At 49.6% G+C, this 18140-nt stretch overlaps 1 protein-coding gene and 1 long non-coding RNA gene across 6 annotated transcripts in view; one reads left to right on the top strand and one right to left on the bottom strand.

Annotated features, from left to right (window-relative positions):
- Positions 1 to 3650: 3650 nt before the first annotated feature.
- On the bottom strand, positions 3651 to 16723 carry LOC116668544. Its single transcript, XR_004325679.1, has 3 exons — positions 16713 to 16723; positions 4363 to 4368; positions 3651 to 3725 (listed from the first exon to the last, which is right to left on the bottom strand). It is a non-coding gene; the product is annotated as an uncharacterized LOC116668544 (long non-coding RNA).
- DHRS12 (dehydrogenase/reductase 12) overlaps positions 10317 to 18140 on the top strand; it is a 36272-nt gene continuing 28448 nt past the window's right edge. For 4 of the 5 annotated variants that reach the window (XM_032496218.1, XM_032496216.1, XM_032496217.1 and 1 more), the window contains exons 1-3: positions 10317 to 10472; positions 14034 to 14167; positions 15847 to 15929. In XM_032496218.1, the coding sequence (XP_032352109.1) occupies positions 10417 to 10472; positions 14034 to 14167; positions 15847 to 15929 (273 nt within the window). In that variant the 5' untranslated portion in view covers positions 10317 to 10416. The remainder of the gene's footprint in view (positions 10473 to 14033; positions 14168 to 15846; positions 15930 to 18140) is intronic. The other variant, XM_032496219.1, reaches the window with a different exon arrangement.

Below are 18140 nucleotides of genomic sequence, written 5' to 3'. Positions count from 1 at the left end.
CACTGACTCCTGAGCAGGAAATTTGAAAAGAATGTCCAGGCTGCAGCCTAAAAAAGTCAGCCAAGCCTACAGAGAGAGGGAAAAGCCGGACTCCGTGCTCACAGCCTGGCACCCCCCTGCAGAGGCAGGCTCCCCCTGGAGCACAGGGGCCACGCCGCTGGCCTGGGCACGCTGTTGCTGAGGCTGGCAAGCAGCTTTGCTCTCTCCTGCTAGCTCGAGTCATGGCTGTCCGCTGGGTTGGGAGTGACTCTGAGGCTGCATTGAGACACACAGTGCCGGAACTGGAGAGCCTGCCTGCCTGTGGTAGGGGAGGGGAGGGGAGGGGAGGGGTGACAGCTGTGCCGTGACAGACATGTCCAGATGTTCCCATGGAGGGTGACTCTGGGGTTCTGAAGACAGAATAAATGCGGTGAGGACAGGTGCATCTCAGCACTCTCCTCACCTCAGAGTGACACTAAGACACTTTGCTGGTGGCCTTGTGAGTGACTTACATGAGGAGTCTGGCTGAGGAGAGAAAATGAGACGTGGAGGCTGCACATTTGCCTCCTCTCCACCGTGAGGGAGAACATCACTGCCTCTCTCTCGCCTGTGGGCAGCAGAGATCCGGGCCCCGGGCACCTCCCATGCCAGGGCTTCCGAGGCTTTGTTCACAGTGCCCTGGCAAAGTTGGAAAGAGCTTGCGAGAAAATCATGGGCATCAGCACAGCTGTTGGCAGATGAAGGATACTGCCTAGTGTTTTGGGTCCATCAGTGGCCAGGTCGCAAGTGTTGGCGATGCCCAGTTTCTGATACGTGTGACAATTCCTGGAGTGTTGCAGAAATCTTTTTCTTGGTAGAGGTGATGTCTAATCAAATATGCCTGTAAAAGTAGCAGAATATCCCCTGTCCCAAATGTGGCTTGGTGGAAAAGGATTTATTTCCTTCCTTCCTTTCTCTGTTTGTATTTGTATCTTATATCACAACAAATTGGGGAGGGTCTTTAAACACTCTATTTGATACAATAAAATAAAGGGAAAATATATAGTGAAAAATGGAACTATAGGAAAAGAAAAATGACCAGAGATTCTCAACCTTTTTTTCCCTCCCCTCACCCTAGAGGGAGTGGTGAAGAAGGGAGCTCATTCTCATTTGCCCCCCCACTCCTTACAGTGGAGCATATAGGGCATAGGTCCTAAATAATTGCTAAAACCTGGACTAAATCGTCAGCTTTGAGTTTCCTTGCCACCAAAGCAAAAAGGGAAATATGAAGGTCAGCTATGACTTGCAGTTTCCAAGGAGTAAAAAATATGCCCCCGCAGGAGAGATACAGGTCAGTTCTAAAAGGCCGTGTGCATGTGCATTCATTCAGGGAGGGGACACTGGGTGATTCAGGGGGTGACATCATCAGCATGCTACACCAACACGCTAGCAGGCTTTGAATGGTAATTTACCAAGGTCTCCTTCAAAGGGACAGTGACATGGTCATGACGAGGCACATTTCAGGAAGGAAGTTCAGGGCCAAGGCAAATGGCCCATGTCTGTGGTTCTCTGAAGGTCTGGCTTAATCCAGGGCTGACATTCGAAGTGCAGTAGGGAGTGATGGGCTGTGGGCCCTCGGTGTGACTCTGTCACACTGTCTCCCCCACCTGGGCTTTTGATAGAAGATGGGCATCGCGAGCTCACAGTTGTGAGCTTGCCCTGGAGCCCGGACCCCTCCACAACGATGCCCAGTGGGCTGCGTACCCCTGCAGACAGAAAGCGCCGAGTCTGCCCAAAACACGGCCATCCCTCCTCTGCAGAACGTCCTAAGGTAGTGATGTTCTGGGGGAATGAACAAGGGAACAGCTGAACTTTCCAGAAGGTATGAAAACTCAAAGAACAGACCCATACGGCTGGGAGGGGTCATCAGTTGTTCCCTTCTGAGAAAAGACTGCATCAAAAAGAAAGTCTATGCTGAAGTCACTTAATTTTATTTGCTATGTTGGGCACTATGCTAAAAACCACCTTGATCCTATTCTTTGCCTGACTCTACAGTTCCAACTGCTGTTGAACGCAGTGAAAGGGGATTGTTCCAGCGGGGTCAGCCACACTAGTGCTTCTCGGACCTCAGAGAACCAACAGAACCACCCACGGGTGGGCTTCAAATGCAGCGGCCAGCCCGCAGGTATTTTGATTTGTGGGACCCCACTGATTCTGATTCCGTGAGTTAGAGAACCATGTGTTGTGCCCTCAGGCCACACAGGAGGCACCTACTGACCCTGGACGGTCCCATCTTGGTGGCAACCATGAAGGCAATATGTTACCGCCAGTATTTCCTGTTATTTCTGTCTGTTTTAGGATAAGAACGGCAAAGTGGTCAGTAACTTCCATCTTCGTGTGCCTGAATCTTGTGCTTCATTTCCTCGTGGGCCCTTTCAGTTTGCTGAAGTAAATTTGGTGCCTCCCTGAGGGCCCTCAGGGGAGAGACTCCTCTAGGCATTGCTTGTTCTTAAACCAGTGGGATTCCCAAGGGGCAGACTGTATGCAGAAGCCACGGACCATCAGGGGCCTGTTCCAGGCAGATTTTGCTCCATAGAACTCATAATCCTCAGGTGGATAGATGAGTTTGTTGTGAAGAGTCTAGAAAAATGAATTAACAGAAAATCCTTCTTAATGATTCTAGTGGTAATTTTCCTTTTTCTGAGTGTAGAACTGAGAAGAAAATGGATCTCTCTTTCATAGAGATCGAATTCAGTCATTCAGCGTTCAGATCAGCAGGTATCAGAGCAGCCGAGGGATCGCGGCTATCTCGGGAGACAGCATCTTGCTATTCAGCAGAAGGGAGGTAGGAGGTGTGGGTTTTCACATACATCTTGTATTGTTTTCTCTAGAACACGTCCTTTGTTAGATCAGTTAGCTTTTAAAGTTTAAAACTTTCTTACTGCATTGGATGGAAGTAAAGTGCCACTTCAGAGGAAAAGAAAAAGCAGCTGGTACTTTCTGCAGGCTTGGACCAGACCAGGTGTGGTTTTAAGGATTCACACATACGGTACATTCTAATCAGGCTCCTGGAAAGGCTCACGACTCCAAATCCCTCTGTTCTCATCGCTTTCTATTCATCCCAGTGGTGAGGGACGGGTCCCCTGCCCTAAATAGGGTGGCTTAACACACAGCCTCGGACACTGAACCAATGAGACTGGCAGCATTTTATGAATCACATCTGAGTCACTCACAGCCCAGGGAGGACACAACGTGGGATGCAGGGCCACTTGGAGGTCACACGTGGGAACAGAGTGAACCACCAGGGCTGCAAGGGGTCATGCTTTGTAATAACAAGACAACGGGGTAACCTCTGGTTCTGCAGGAGGACGTGATTGGTATGCCTGAGTAGTTTCACAGGCTGGCCAGGAGGTGAAACCTGTTAGGTTGAGGACCAGGTGGGGTGTAGCCAGGCTGACTGATCGGGGAACTAGATGGTAAGGAGCCTTCCCCGCTGGGTAGAGGCAGATATGCTGCAAGCATGGGACTCACAGCTAGGGGCCCTGTGAAGCTCAAAGATATCAAGGCAGCCCATGAAATTTTAGGCTTTATAATAAATGCATCCTCCAAGATTAATCCCTGCCTTTATTAATTGGCCGTATTCCCTGGGTTACTTAGTCCTGGAGTCCAGGTCTGGCTTTGAACTTTCTCAACAACCAAAGCAGCAACGGAGATATAATCAACGGTGAGATATACAGTGTCCGTAAAGTTTAAAAAAAAAAAAGCGCCTGCCCCCCGAAAGCATCGATCCCCGGGTTAGAACATTCACTGTCTCCTTCCTGAGCCAGCTCTGCCCCTGGTCGGCAGCCCTGAGCTCCTTCTAAGGATTTTCCCCACAATTGCAAAAATCTTGCAGTCTGATTGGATTCTTCCAAGCCAATTTTTAAAAAACCCTTTATCTCTTCATTTGAATATTTCAGCTTTTAAAAGGTCCTGTAACCTGTACTTTGCCACACACACACACACACAAGGCATTTCACAAATCAATCTATTGTTTGTAAGTTTGTTTATAAAGAAGCCAGTTTCAGTTCAATTCCTAGTTCACAGAGGCAAGGGGATGTAGCCCAGGGATTCCCCTGGGATCCCTCGTACCAGCCCCGCGGGCCCAGCCCAGCTGCAGCAGGTGTTGAAGCTAAAGGCTCACACCTGCAGCCCTTCCTGGGCCCTGCCCCCCACCCCCGGCTTGTTTGGGTAGAGCCTTCCTGCCTGGAGATGCATGAGTTATCACTCCCACGTGCATGCACGCGCACACACACTCTGCCAGTTATCCACTGCTAAGGACTGCGTGGAGAAGAGGGCACCCCTGCTCCAGGGCGGGCCAAACTCCAGTGCTCCCCGAGGGGTCAGGCCAGACTTCACGGAAACCACATCCTTTCCCAGCATTTTCCTTTTCCCTGTTCTTCCTCCCTTTCTTGCATCCCAGGGTCTCCTGAGACCACTCCCTGAAGAAATCACGTTACACGAAGCTGCACCTCAGGCTCTGCCTCCAGGGAACCTGACCCAGGACCAGTCTATTTCTCCACAGCTGGAGGCAGGAGATAAATCAATAGGCTAGTCCCTTTTATAAGCCCTTTTATTTCCGCAAAATGACTGTTTAAAAAACTTTTTATAATTTTCATTATAAAAGTGACACATGCGTATGGCTAAAAATTTAAGGAGTGTCAAGGGGTATAAAAATGTAGAAGTTTCAAACCCCATCTTGGAGCCCCAGGCCCCAAAAAGATCAGCAGAGTTCACTTTTCAGTCTCCTTTCTGAACGTGCCTATGTATATTTAAGCATAAATATATGTGATTTTACATGGCTTATATCACATTATTCATGCTATTCTGCAACCTACTTTTCTCCACTCATATACCGTGAACTTTTTTCCATTATCAATGCAAAGAGATCTGCCTCAAAAATGACCAACATTCGTAAGACTCATTTACAGAGGCACATTCTCTGTAAACTGGCGTGGTCCATCATTTCTGTGAATCAGGATGTTAAAACTAGTCATTTGACATTTTATTTTGCCAAATGAATAACAGAGAGCTTAGTTTGAAAAGACAGTTGTCAGTTCCCCACTTGTGTGAGCCTGACTGAACCCCAACACCCATGAAATGATCGAGGAGCCTTTTAGATCATGTGGACTCACCTGAGGGCAACTCAGTGGTCCCCAGCAATGGATTCAAGCTCATGAGAGAAAAGAAGTTGATCTGATTCTGCAGTATTCACATCCACAAATCCACATACCTAGGAAGCAAGCTGTCCTTCCAATGGCGCACCTGTGTGTGAACGTATGTGTGCAACTAAGATATATTAGGTGGTGAGTACCAGATGGAGGCAGCACCCAAATACCACAGAAACTATAAAATGTGTTTTAAGATACAAAACAAAAATGATAATTTACCACAAAGAGATACCATCTCACACTCGTTAGGATGGCTGCTGTAAAACCCAGGAAATAACAAGTGTTGGAGAGGATGTAGAGAGATTGGAACTCTTGTGCACTGTTGGTGGGAGTGGAAAATGGCGCAGCTGCTGTGAAAAATTGTATGGAGTTTCTTTAAAAGAGTAAAAATAGAATTGCCATATGATCCAGCAATCCCACTTCTGGGTCTATACCCAAAGCAACTGAAGGCAGAGAATTGAAAAGATACTTGTACACCAGTGTTCACAGCAGCACTGTTCTCAACAGGCAAAAGGTGAAAGCAACCCAAATGCCCATCGATGGAGGAATGGATAAACAACACGTGGCATACACATACTGTGAACTAATACTCAGCCTTAAAAGGGAAAGAAATTCTGACATATGCCTCAACATGAAGGCACCTTGAGAACGTTATGCTGAGTGAAATAAATCCGTCACAAAAGGACAAATACCGTATGATTCCACTTATGGGAGGTGCCTGGAGGACTCGAATTCATAGAGACAGAAAGTCGAATGGTGGTTGTCAGGGGCTGGAGGAGGGGAAAAGAGATAGTTAATGTTTAATAGACTTTCAGTTTTGTAAGATGAGATGCTCTGGAAATGGAAGGTGGTGACGGCTGCACAACAATGTGAAAGGACTTAATGCCACTGAACTGTGCGCTGAAACTACGGTTAAAATGGTAAATTTCATGTTATGTGTGTTTTAGCACAATTTTAAAATACATAAATAAAATCACGTATTCCTCAGTCCTTTCAAGCCTCCCCAGAATGATGGAATTGCCCAGAATTAAACAACTGGCAAGGACTGGGCCATTCAGTCATTCCGTGCATATGTCAGGGTTCACAAGCTCACAGGCCCAAAACCCAATCTCACTCTTAGTTGACTGAGGTCTTAGTGCCCCACCTTCGGGTCACTGGTTTCCTTGGACTTAGCGGGAGGGGGATGAGGGGAGAGTTAGGGGTGGGGAGGGATGCTGGTGGAAGGAACCATGGGAACTTTAAGCCACCCAGGTGAACACCGGAAACAATCAACCCAGCGGAATGAGGAAGGAGATGATAGAGGATAGAGTTTCCAGCTGCACAGAAGTGACTAAAAGAAGAAACTGAGAAGCCCCAGGAGAAGTGTCCCATCCTTACGGAAAAGGGGTTAAATGTGTGGAGTCTGAGCCCTGACTGTCAGGTTGGAATCCTAGCTCTGGTAATGGTAGATTCTAGTGTGATCGTGGTCATACCTTGACATTCTCTGTGCCTCAGTCTGCTCATTTGAAATAAGCTTAAAACAGCGCCTGGCACATGGAAAGTGGAGTAGAAGTATTTGTTCAGTAAGAGAAAAGGTCCTCCATTTCATCTTCACTTTGAGGATGCCTTAAGGACTGGACGGTTCTAGAGCCATCCAGAGGGGAAACTGCAGAGGTGGAGTGTCCCTTCTAGAGAAGCAGCAGAGCTGAATGACCATTTCTTCCATCAGTTTGGTTACAGGGTGACGGATCCACCCAGGCGTCACAACTGCCCTGCCCTTGACCCATCACGCCAACACGTCTAGTTCTTGGAAGGTGGACACAGCTAGTGTTTTTTAATTTGAGTAAGTAATTCATGAACATAGTACAAAATTCAAAGGCATAAAAGGCTGTTTGGTGAAGCAGAATCTCCCTCCCCAGTGACAAAGTTCTTACCAGAGACCACCCTCCTCCCCTCTCCCCACTGTGTTTGATTTCCTGTGAAAGGAAGGAAACCCTTAAATCAAATGGATTTGCTCTTCAGGGAGTTGGTTCAGATGGGCAGCAGACAGTTGCCCAGGGAAAGCCTGTCTGTAAAAGCTGGTGGCATCAAGGGACTTGGGGAGGCCACCAGCAAGATGTTTAGAAGTGGGGTCCTGCTTCCTGCTGGGTGACCCTGCAGGTGGGTCATCATCTGCCATGTTGTCCCTGGGCTGTTTCTGTTTCTCTCCTCCCTTAGTATGAACTCTGAAAACAGTAGCTTTGGGTTTCTTATAAGCCTTTTGAGATTAAGGCTGAGAGCCCCCACTTTTTCTCGTCAATGTGGAAGACATCAGTTTCTTAATCCGTGTACAGATAGGACACTGAGGAATAACAGAGATCAGCATCAGAGACCTTCCACCCCACCCCTGCTTCACCCTCCTTCTTTTTGTTCCCTTTCCTTCGCTTTCATTTCTCTTCCCCACCCCCAAGTGCACACTAAACACAATGAGCAGTGCCTGGGCTTCCCATGGATTTATGATTTATGGTTATTCAGCTTATTATCTAAGTGGTTTTGCCAGGTAAAATATTAAGGCACCACTGCCATTATAACCTTGTCTTCCATGATCTCATTGGCAGCTGGTGTTGCCATGACAACTGGGCTGGAGAAACTGGTACTGAGTTTCAGTGGAAGACGATGCAAACACTGTTGTGCGTGTGTGTGTGTGTGTGTGTGTGTGTGTGTGTGCGCGCGCGTGCAGACTTCCCATCATGTATATCTGTTGTGCAGGGAGCCATGAATTTCTCAATCCTCACCTTCTGCTTCTCCTTCCAATGTGGTCAAAATTAGCTTCAGAGCTCTAAATCAATTAGAAGGAAGCTTTGGAGGATGATTTCTTTGTGTGGCTTTTGAGTAGCAAATTGGAACCAGGGACACATAAGAAATATTTTCGAGGCTTTTTACCCACGTGAAATGAAGCAACTACATCCACTGGATGTCGCTCTTTTAAAAGCACCTTGGGCCTAACTTATTTATCGTCTTCCTGTAATTCCCTTATTAGTCATAGAGAGTCAGAGCTAGAAGGGACCCCAGATGTCATCTATCTGATCTCCTTTTCATTTAGATGAGAAAACTGAGGCCCAGAGAGGCTAAGTGACTTGCCCCCATACAGTACGCAAAGTGAGAGGCTATTGGCTCTGGAATCACACTGCTTGGCTGAAATCCTGGCTCCAGTGTGTATTTACTGTGATTTCAGCCAAGTGACTTAGCCTCTAAGTCTCAGTTTTCTCATCTGTAAAATGGGAATTATAGTGAGAGCAACCTTACTAGGTCGTTGTAAGGAGTAAGTGAGAGAATCCATGATGTTGGACATATGAAGCCCTCAATAAATTTCATGACTATTACCCAGGGTTGCAATGAGAATCAGTGACAAAATGGGACTAAAATCCAGCTCAGCTAACTCCTACTTAAACGGGACCCTTTCCTATTAATCAGGTCCTGTCCTTTGTTTCTTTTGTGTGTGTGTGTGTTACTTGTTACCCAGGGAAGAGTGGAAGCCCCTTTGGAGATAGGGGTTGTCTTTTCTTAAAACCTCCTCTAAAGTGTGTACAATGCATGCCCTAGGTACCCTGTGGATACTTGTTGATTTGAGGATAAACATTACACGGTTCATGCACTCACGGAACGTGGATTGAATGTACACGCATGGCTGTAGTGCAGGAGGGAAAGAAGGAGAAAAAACTTAAGGATGGAAGTGAACATTTTTTGATCACCTAGTATGAAACGGGGCATTTTGCTAATAAGCTCTTTAGAAATGCATTTAATCATCACAGCAATCCCACGAAGGGCACATATTCAATCCCATTCTACAAAGAAGAAAATTCAGACCGAGTGGGTCTGCAGCATACCGGGGTTCACATGGCAGGTTGACAGAGCTGCGTTTCCACCCACCTTTTTACTGCAAGGCGCTGCTGATGCCCTCAGTACACTGTGTGGTTCAAAAGAATTTCTCACCCCCTCTGTGAGCCAAAAGCACATTTCCTGAGGTGGTGAGAGAGACTGATAGATACCTTTCCATCACTGACACAGAGTGTACAAAGCACAGTTGTGTAACTCCGAGGGTCCAAAATATTCTCCCAGTCAAACTTGACTGGCATTGAGAGTCACACCAGGCCGGGTGGCTTTGCAGAATGCCACTTGTTTGAACTTCCTTTCATCACTCTGTCAAGAGTCAGAGCAATGCAGTGGAACCTCACAGTCCTGCTCAGAGGAGCAAGCTGTTCTGGGGAAATTTATTTCAAAGGATATTCTGAATTAAAAACACGCCCACTTGGGAGGGGGCAGTGATCCTATATCGTATATCCTATATCCTAGGTAATGAGGCCATTAAAGCAGCTGGTCTCCTCACATCTTATGTAAGAGTGGCTTAGTCTCTGGGTGAGCTGGGCTAAACAGCACAGAATTCAACCGAGTGAGCCATCCCTAACCTGGAGTTAAGGATGAAAGTCAGATGTGGACAGGGTGTCTGAGTCCTACGTAACAGGGCCCAGAGGGAATAACATGTAGGCTGCCACAACCACTATGCTTATTAAAAATTTATTTACACTATGTTTATTTGGGCTTGGGGAATCAGGGAGACCGATGAAGATTTGGAGGAGATTAAGGGGCCCTCCCTGGCACTACACGACGTTGCAAAACTAATGGCAAGTCTATACTTTGGAGACAGTCTTACCTCTGGCGAGGAAGACCCAGCCCTGTCTCCCAACCTGTGTCACTGTGTGCACGTTACTAACCTGATTTACGGCACCTGCTGAAAAGACAGTGTCCCTCCGCTGAGTTATTGGGGGTATTATGTGAAGTAAAATAGGTGGGAACTATGATAAAACCCATCAGATGGAGACATCTTTTTAGTATCAATAGCCTCATCGTTTTTATTACACATCACTTTCTGAGTCACCAAATTCTCGGTGTGTTGCAGTGCCATTTTTGCATCCCAGTCATACCCAGCAGGCAGGTATTCCTCAAACACGTACTGACACCCGGTTTCAACCCCGAGGTGACTATGCGGACCTCGAGCGCGGCCCGCAGCAGGGTCTGGATTCCCTCACCCAGGGCTGGAGGGGGCGCTCTCCAGAGCCGGGGCAAGGGGACGTTCCCCATCGTACGGATCTTTCTCTCCCAGTGGAGAAAAGCACCGGAAAGCGGCTCTTACATAACTGGGATGATGTAACCGCTGGCGGCTCGGGAGGGGCTGGGCGGAGGCACCGGGAGTGCGGGGCCGCGGAACTCTGCGTGCGGCGTGCGCCCCACCATGCTCCTCTACCGCAGCGCCGCGTGGTTCGCCAAGGGGCTGCGCGAATACACCAAGTAAGGATGCCAGGGTACCGCGCCGAGGGCCGCGGGCCACGGGCACTGCCGGCCGCGAGGCGGGGCCGTCTGGCTGTCACGTGGCCCACCTCAGCGCTAACGGGGACGCGCCCGCGGCTTGGACCCGCTAAGCGACAGTGGCGGCCGCTGGCTGGCAGCCGGCAGATACAAGTGGGGGCGGCTGGCCTGGTCCGACCCTTCCGCGCTCCGGGACCCGGCTGGCTCCGGGGGGCGGGGCTTGCGCCCGGGGGCGGGGCTTTGCCGCCTTGGGGTCCCACCCACTGACGTCAGGCGGCCCCGGCGCCTACGAGCCTCCTGGGCGTTACCTTGGCGCCTTGCTAGGCAGGCTCCGCTTACTGCCTCCGTGGTTTTAGGGGGTGCCACTTCTGGGGATGGAGAGATGGTTTTTAGTGTTTCTCAATCCTATATGAACATCAGAATCACCGGCAGAGATTTTAAGGTACCAGTTTTCAGGCCCTCTCCCTAGAGATTATGATTCAGTTGGTGTGCACTGGGGCCTATACTGACGTTTTATAAGAATCCTACAGGTGATTCTCCTAAGCAGCCCATTAATCTCTAACAGACTTCCTTTTCTCCCTGCACTAGGGCTTTTATCAGTTCCCAACGCAGCCTGGGCAGATTTGTATCATCCCAGGACCCCAGGCGTCATTCCAAGGGGAGACAGCTGCTGCTGCTCCCATCTCTTCACCCCTCACTTTTGGGAAAAGTGCAGACGCTCCTTAGGGGTCAGTGCTGCAGAGAATGTGGGACGTGTAGCTGTCATCCCTGAGCCGCTGAGTTTAGGTGAATACATACGCTGGCAACCTCTCTCTTTCAAAGGGGTGTGCTCGCAGTGGCCACCATTTGCTGGGTCTTTCCATGTTACACAGAATGCAGCAGGAAGGGCTTGAGTCAGCTTCCTGCCCCAGGAAGGCAGGCTTCTAAAAGTCTCTCCCCAGACTCTTTCGTAGAATTGGAGGGATGCAAACTTAGGCGAGTTTCCCTGCTGTTGTGCATTTAGTGAGTTGGAGGGGAAGACTACACTTTTGTGAGAGTCTGTAGTTTTGCTTTACAATGTTTTTTTCTTAGGACATCTGTATTTTTATAAAGCTTCCCTGTATTGGGCCCCGAGGCAGCAAAATCTAATCAGTTTCCTAAAACTACCTGAAGCTAAGAATTACCAGGGGCAATTAAACACCAGTGACTGACTGCTGAGCCCCTAGTGGGTGTGGGTGGGACCTAAGCAAATTCCATGTTGGTAAATTGGGAGGAACGTGCTGGGAGCTTGCCACCGGGTGATTTCTGTACTAGGGGTTCAGGAAACACTAAAGACAGTGGTTGCTGAGCTTGAATCAAAATCACCTGGAGGGCACGTGAAACCACAGATTGCTGGGCCTCACCCTGAAATGTCTGACTCCACAGACATTCCCAGGTGATGCTGGTGCTGCTTGTCTGGGGACTGCTCTGAGCACCACGGGCAAGGTAGATGGTGGCCTAGGCTGGATGCTGAAAGAATGGAATTGTCCATGGGCTTTGTCACCTACCATCTTGTGACCTTGGGCAAGTCATTTGCTTCTCTCTGTTTGCAAAATAACCACTGATATGGAGAGTTTATAAAGATTAAAAACAGAGGGCAGGAGGATACCAAAAAAGCTGTCTTATTATTAACAACAGATTGGATCAGGATGGAATCCTTGTGTTGAAGGCAAAGGACAAAGGGAGGCTTGCAGGCCAGCTTGGCACCACCCACTTGGCAACTGGCCCCTGGCCTGGAGTTTGAGGAAGAGGTTTAATCCACAGGAGCCGCCCTCAGCAAAACATAGTCTCTAATAGGATCAACGTGGTGGCCCAGAGGCTAAAGTCTCCTCTAGCTGTGTCCCGGAGGACAGCCCCTCCGCTCCTGTCCCTGGGAGGAAGGGGCTCTTGGGCCTGTTCCCCGTGGGGTACTCCCTCGGGGCCTGTTCTCTGTGGCCTGCTCTTCTTCCAGCCCTGTTGTGGTTCGGGAAGCTCTCACTCGCGCCCCACCAGTGCCTTCTGTCCAGGCCCCTAGTCACTGACTCCTTGCTCTTCTTGTTTTTCCCCTGGGGGGAGGTCTTTAGGGTTTCTGTTTACTTATTTATATGGAGGTGCTGGGGATGAATCCCAGGACCTCGTGCATGCTAAGCCTGCGCTCCACCACTAAGCTATACCCTCCCTGCCTCTTGGCTCTTTGTAGGGAAACTTTCTTCTGTAAGAAAATCCTTTCACGGTGGTCCTGGGACCCCCACTCTTAGGGGAAAACAAATCTTCCAGCTTCATCTTTGCTTATAGTTTCAAACACTCTCAAATTCCCTAATGATTTGAAGCATGGGGGCAGGGGGAGTGGGCAGCTGCAAATGAAGAGCTTAATTTTGAATGTGAAGGGTATTCATGTCATTATTAATAACTAATAATAATAGCAACTGCTGGTTTTTGAATTCTTTATTCCAAGTGTGTGATAAATGCCTTACGGACATTATCTCACCTAGGCCGCCCCGTTTGTGCAGATGAGGCGAGACAGGAGCGCAGAAAGGTTAAGCCGACACATGAGCGTGCACAGCTGATAAGAGGCAGAGCTGTGCTTTAAAGCCAAGTTGTTTGATCCAAAGCCCTCATTATTGATATTATTTTTAGTTTCAAGTCAGCCTTTCAGGAAGCCTTGGAACAGGCAGAAGTCTTACTTGCCCCACTAAGTGGGCTGCTTAGTGAACAGCAGAAGCAACGAGAGGGCCGTCCTCCGAGCTGCCCTGGGTGTTTGGGCGAGTCACAGCCCGTGGGAACAGGAACATTCTTCTTGGTCTCTTGACTGCCCCTGTGGCAATGCCTTCCAAACCAAACCCAAGCTCATAAACATTCTTTGGCCTCTTCACCAGTGTCCAGGCATGTAATTGGCCGTTGTGCTGTACTGGGGCTTGGGGCAGGAGACCAGCTGTTGGCAGTCTCTATGTAAACAGGGTGTGGGGAGGGCACTGGGAGTCTTCCAGAACCTTCAGGGGAAAGAGTTGCATTCTACGTTGCAGGGAATCGGCTCTTTGGGTGAGAGTTGCCACCTGAGACCAAGCCTGCCATGTGGGAAGAGCTCCGCCCTCAGGGTCTCCTCCTGCCAGTCCCCCTCCATCCTGCCTCCACCCCCTTGCCAATTTTGTAACCAGGAAATGCTAGGATGGTGAAGACAGGAGGTATCTCAAAAAGCAGAGAGAAACAGTCGAGGAGCTCAGGGTTGTCTCTATCCAACGTGATGCCTTTGTACAAATTAGAAAAAAAACACCGCCTTCTCAATGTGCTTTGCTGTCGTCTGGCAGAAAGTTGTCTTTTGCAGGATACAAATCTCCCATCGCTAGCGCCCCCTAGAGTTGTGCGGCACACACCCTGTGGCTCTGAAGGAGACTTTTCTTCCTCTGCAGGAATGCAGACATCATATAATTCTACCTGCCTCCTTGTTCATGCCCTATAGTGCCCAGCCCAGGAGTAGGTTTTCTCCCTGCAGGAGATTGTGTTCCCAGCTCCTGACAACCATTCCTTCTGTGGGTCTGCTGCTTCCAGGAGTGGCTATGAGTCTGCTTCCAAGGACTTTGTCCCTGATGACTTGGAGGTCCAAGTTCCTGGGAGATCCTTCTTGGTCACCGGCGGAAACAGCGGCATTGGAAAAGCGACCGCCATCGAGATAGCCAAGCGAGGTGAGCGGCCTGCTGACTCGTGTGTGCCCTGGGCCCCGAGGCCAGCCTGTGGTCGGTCCACACCGGGGAGAGTGCCCCATGTCATGGGCTGGTCAGGAAGACCCCAGCCAGCCCTGAACAGTGACCCCATGGTGATCGGCACAGCTGCCAGCTTTCTGAGCTGTGCGTTATGCTTCAAGCTGGAGGTGGACAGAACAGGTGACTAGAGGAGGCTTTCCTCGACACAGTTAATCACAGGGGAGCTAGAGTTCTGTCCACAGGCCAGTGCTTTCTGATAAAGAGCAGTTAGGGGCTCCTGCCAACCCTAGGTGTCTGAATCACCAGTGGAACCTTAAAACAAAAAAACTGGAATACCTGGTTCCTGTCTTCTCAACAAGAACAGGGTGGGAGTGCGGGAAGGAGATGGGGAGTCCGTCACAGTTTGGCTGTGGGCCTCTTTAAGAACCAGTGCCCCCAGAATAATTGTGGAGGGGAGGGCATTGAACTTCCTTCTTCCTTCCTTGTGTGCTGGTGTCTCTCCTCCAGGGTTAGAGCAGCTGGAGACAGCCTCCTCTTTCTCAAACCTAACCTTGATTTTGGAAAGTGGCTCTCTGGGTGCCCATAAATTATTCAACCAGCTGAAGTCTTCCTCTGGGTAAATACCAAAATTTCCTACATGAGCTCAAGTGCCTTGGGTCACTCAATGGCACTTGGTGGCTAGAAATGTCTGCTGTGACTCTCCAGAGCCACTTCTTGGGGGGAAAATGGTTGCTTTAGCGGGAGTTGGGGAAATAGGTTGGGAATTTATCACTTTCCAAGATAGTCGAGATGTTTTATTTTTTTCTCTAAAATTCAGTTAGGCATTTTCCAGGGGAATGTTACACCATTTGGAGCTGTATTTAATTATCTGCCAAGTCAGGGGGAAGATTAACTGCATCTCAGCAGCTGGGAGGTACTCTGAAGTGTTGTGGGGAGGAGGGTGAAACAGAGGGGCTGGTGGTGTGGTTAGCCTGTAGCCTCCCATGAAGCAGACCCCATTTAATAAAGTGGGCTATTTTAGGTGAAGAAAACAGGTTCTGCAATGATTACGTCTTCACGACTGCAGCCAGGGCATTCCCCTTAAATACGCCTTGGTTGATGATGGTATGGCCTTTGCTGAAATAGTCTGAGTGCCCTTTGTGGATTCAGCCATTCAGTAACTATTTATTGAGTTCCTGCTACATATCAGGCCAGTGCTTCTCAACTTGGGCTGAACATTACACTCACCTGGGGAGCTTTTAAAACATACCCTGGCCTGGGCCCATCATGTGGAGCTTTTGAAAACTTCCCAAGTGGGTCTAAAGTTCAGCCAGGTTGAGCCCTCTGTGTTGGGTACGCTGTGAGATGCTCTGGGAGGCAGGTGTGACCAAGACAGACCCTTCTTATACTTGATGTATTCAGATCCTTAAAAAATCAGGACGTTATCCCAGATGCATCATCAGTCAGCCCAGGTAGGCAGGAGGACAGGTTTCAGGATGCCCCTCTCTCTTACACCTGCTGCTCTGACTGTGGGGACCATCTGTCTAGATTTTCCAGAATAGTCGCAATTTCAGGTACTCTTTCTGCAAGCCCGTATGTCTTAATTCCTCATTTGGAAAAGCTGGTCTCCACAGTTACCACCATCGCTGTCCCTCACTGGTGGTTTTGTTCAATTCCACCAGGTGGCACAGTTCACCTGGTTTGTCGCGATCAGAACCGAGCAGAAGGTGCCAGAGGTGAGATCATCAGGGAGAGCGGTAACCGGGTAAGCTGTTCTCCGCGCCTCCCGCTGGGGCTTCCTGCCTCCAGGGTCAGGGACTTGGCGGGTGGGGGCTGGACTCCTGCCCCTGCTCCCTGAATTGGCAGTGGCCTGTGGGTGCTTCCGCTGTGGAGACAGCTTCAGCCCACAGTGTCGGAGCCGTGCGCTTCACAGGCTGGCCTCGACCCGGGGTAACGAGGGCAGTGAGGTTTGACTGGGGCCGGGGCCACAGCCTGCTGCGGAGACATTGCATGGGACAACGCACTGCTGGGGCTCCTCCCCCAGAAGGAGCCCACGTCAGTGAGACACGTCAGGGGGGACTCAGGGTGAGCCAAGCTGTGAACTGACCCAACGGCCCTCCGATAAAGAGGGACAACAGACAGCATTTTGGTCTTGATGAGAGCCACTTTGGGACGAGAGCTTCCAGCACTGGTGCACGTTCTGTGGTCTTCCTTTTCTAGAAGAGTTGGAACAAGGACCAGCTACCCTATTTGTGGGGCCCAGTGCAAAATGACAGTGTGGAACCCTTGTGTAAAAAACACTTAAGAATTTGAAGACGGAGGGCTTGGGGAAGGTATAGCTCAGTGGTGGAGCGTATGCTTAGCATGCATGAGGTCTTGGGTTCAAGCCCCAGTACCTCCATTAAAAAAAAAAATATATATATATATATAGATGGTGAAGGCAGAGTGTTAAAACAAGTGGGGCCCAGATGTGGGGCCCATGAAGCTGACCCCAGTGGAAACCCCTGGACCCACTGTAAGGCGGAGAGAAGGGGCCCCACACTGTCACTGAAGAGCGTCCTCCTTGCAGTCCTGCCTGGAGTTTCCTCCTCTGTCCTGTGCACCTGCTTCTCCAGCAGCCCCCACACCTGAGGGGCCGTGGGAGGAGCCTGGGGAGAGGCGGACAATGCCTCACTCCCGCAGGCTGGGACTGTGGCCAAACGAAAAAAATGCCCCAATCTAGAATGGGATATTTTGCATCTGCTCATGAAGGTTATTATTTATCTTTAAAGAATGTTTTCAAAGCCAGTGGCCCATCCTTTCCCTTCTCAGCAGACTCTGCAGCCTCTGACCGTCAGGTGCCTTCCAGAGGCTTAGTGCTGGCGGCGAGCAGGAGGGTCTCTAAATCTTCCTCTAATGTCTGCAAGTGCGGCTGTGATCTGGGGGCTGCAGCCCTCGAGATGGAGAGCTGGCTGTCTGCCCGCTGATAACTTTCAGTGGTGCTGCTGCAGAATGCAACAGGAATACTAATCTCAGGCCATGGGCAGAGGAGGACGCGCCTGGATTCCAGCCTGCTGTGGTTTGGGCTACATTTTTCACAAAGTGGATTTATATAGGAAAAGATGACAATATGGTTTTTTATACTGTTGAGCCATCCTGATACCCAACTGCCTCATCTTTGGGAAGGTAGAGCCGAAAGGGGGAGCAAGCCTGTTTCCTGGGGTGGGAAGAGAGGGAGCCCTCCACCTACTGCCTCCCCATCCACGTGCACAAACCCACAGGAAATTCCCTCCTCTTTTGTGTTTGTAAGTGACCTCCAGCACTGAGAGCTCGGAGGGTCTGGGGCTCGTGGTACCCGTCGGCGCATCCCCATGGGTGTGGTTTCCCGGACTCGGAGCACCCTCCAGGTCTGGCTGGGATCAGCAGCTGTTTGTGAATATTGATACATTATTACTACCCAAAGTCCATTCAGATTTCCTTAGTTTTTCCCTGACACCCTTTTTCTGTTCGCAGATCCCAGCGAGGACCCCACATTACATTTAGTTGTCATGTCTCCTTAGTGTCCTCTTGGCTGTGACAGTTTCTCAGGCTTCTCTAGTTTTTGATGATCTTGATGGATTTGAAGAGTCCTGGTGAGGTGGTGTGTGTACCATCCCTCCACTGGGGTTGGTCGGATGTGTTTTTCATTGATTAGAATGGAGTGATGGGTTTCCAGGAGAAAGATCACAGACGTAAAGTGCCAGGGCAACATTTTCACTCCTACCACACTCCCGATACGGCAGGAAGGGGCTGGAAGTGAGCCTCTGTCTGGTGGAGATTGACTCCATCAACATCAAAACACCAAGATTAAAAACAGGGGTTTCTGGTCTCCAGTTCTCCCAGGCCAACGTGGAATTCCATCTCCTTGAGAATTATCGGTTTAGCTTCCCAAGTCCTAGACATTCGTATTAACTACCACCTTGTTCTTACGTAGTAATTGCCACTTCCAAGGGCACAT

The sequence above is a fragment of the Camelus ferus genome, chromosome 14 (genome assembly GCF_009834535.1).
Source record: "Camelus ferus isolate YT-003-E chromosome 14, BCGSAC_Cfer_1.0, whole genome shotgun sequence".
Lineage (NCBI taxonomy): Eukaryota > Metazoa > Chordata > Mammalia > Artiodactyla > Camelidae > Camelus > Camelus ferus.
The sequence above is the reverse complement of the archived record's forward strand: the minus strand, read 5'-3'. Positions and strand labels throughout refer to the sequence as shown.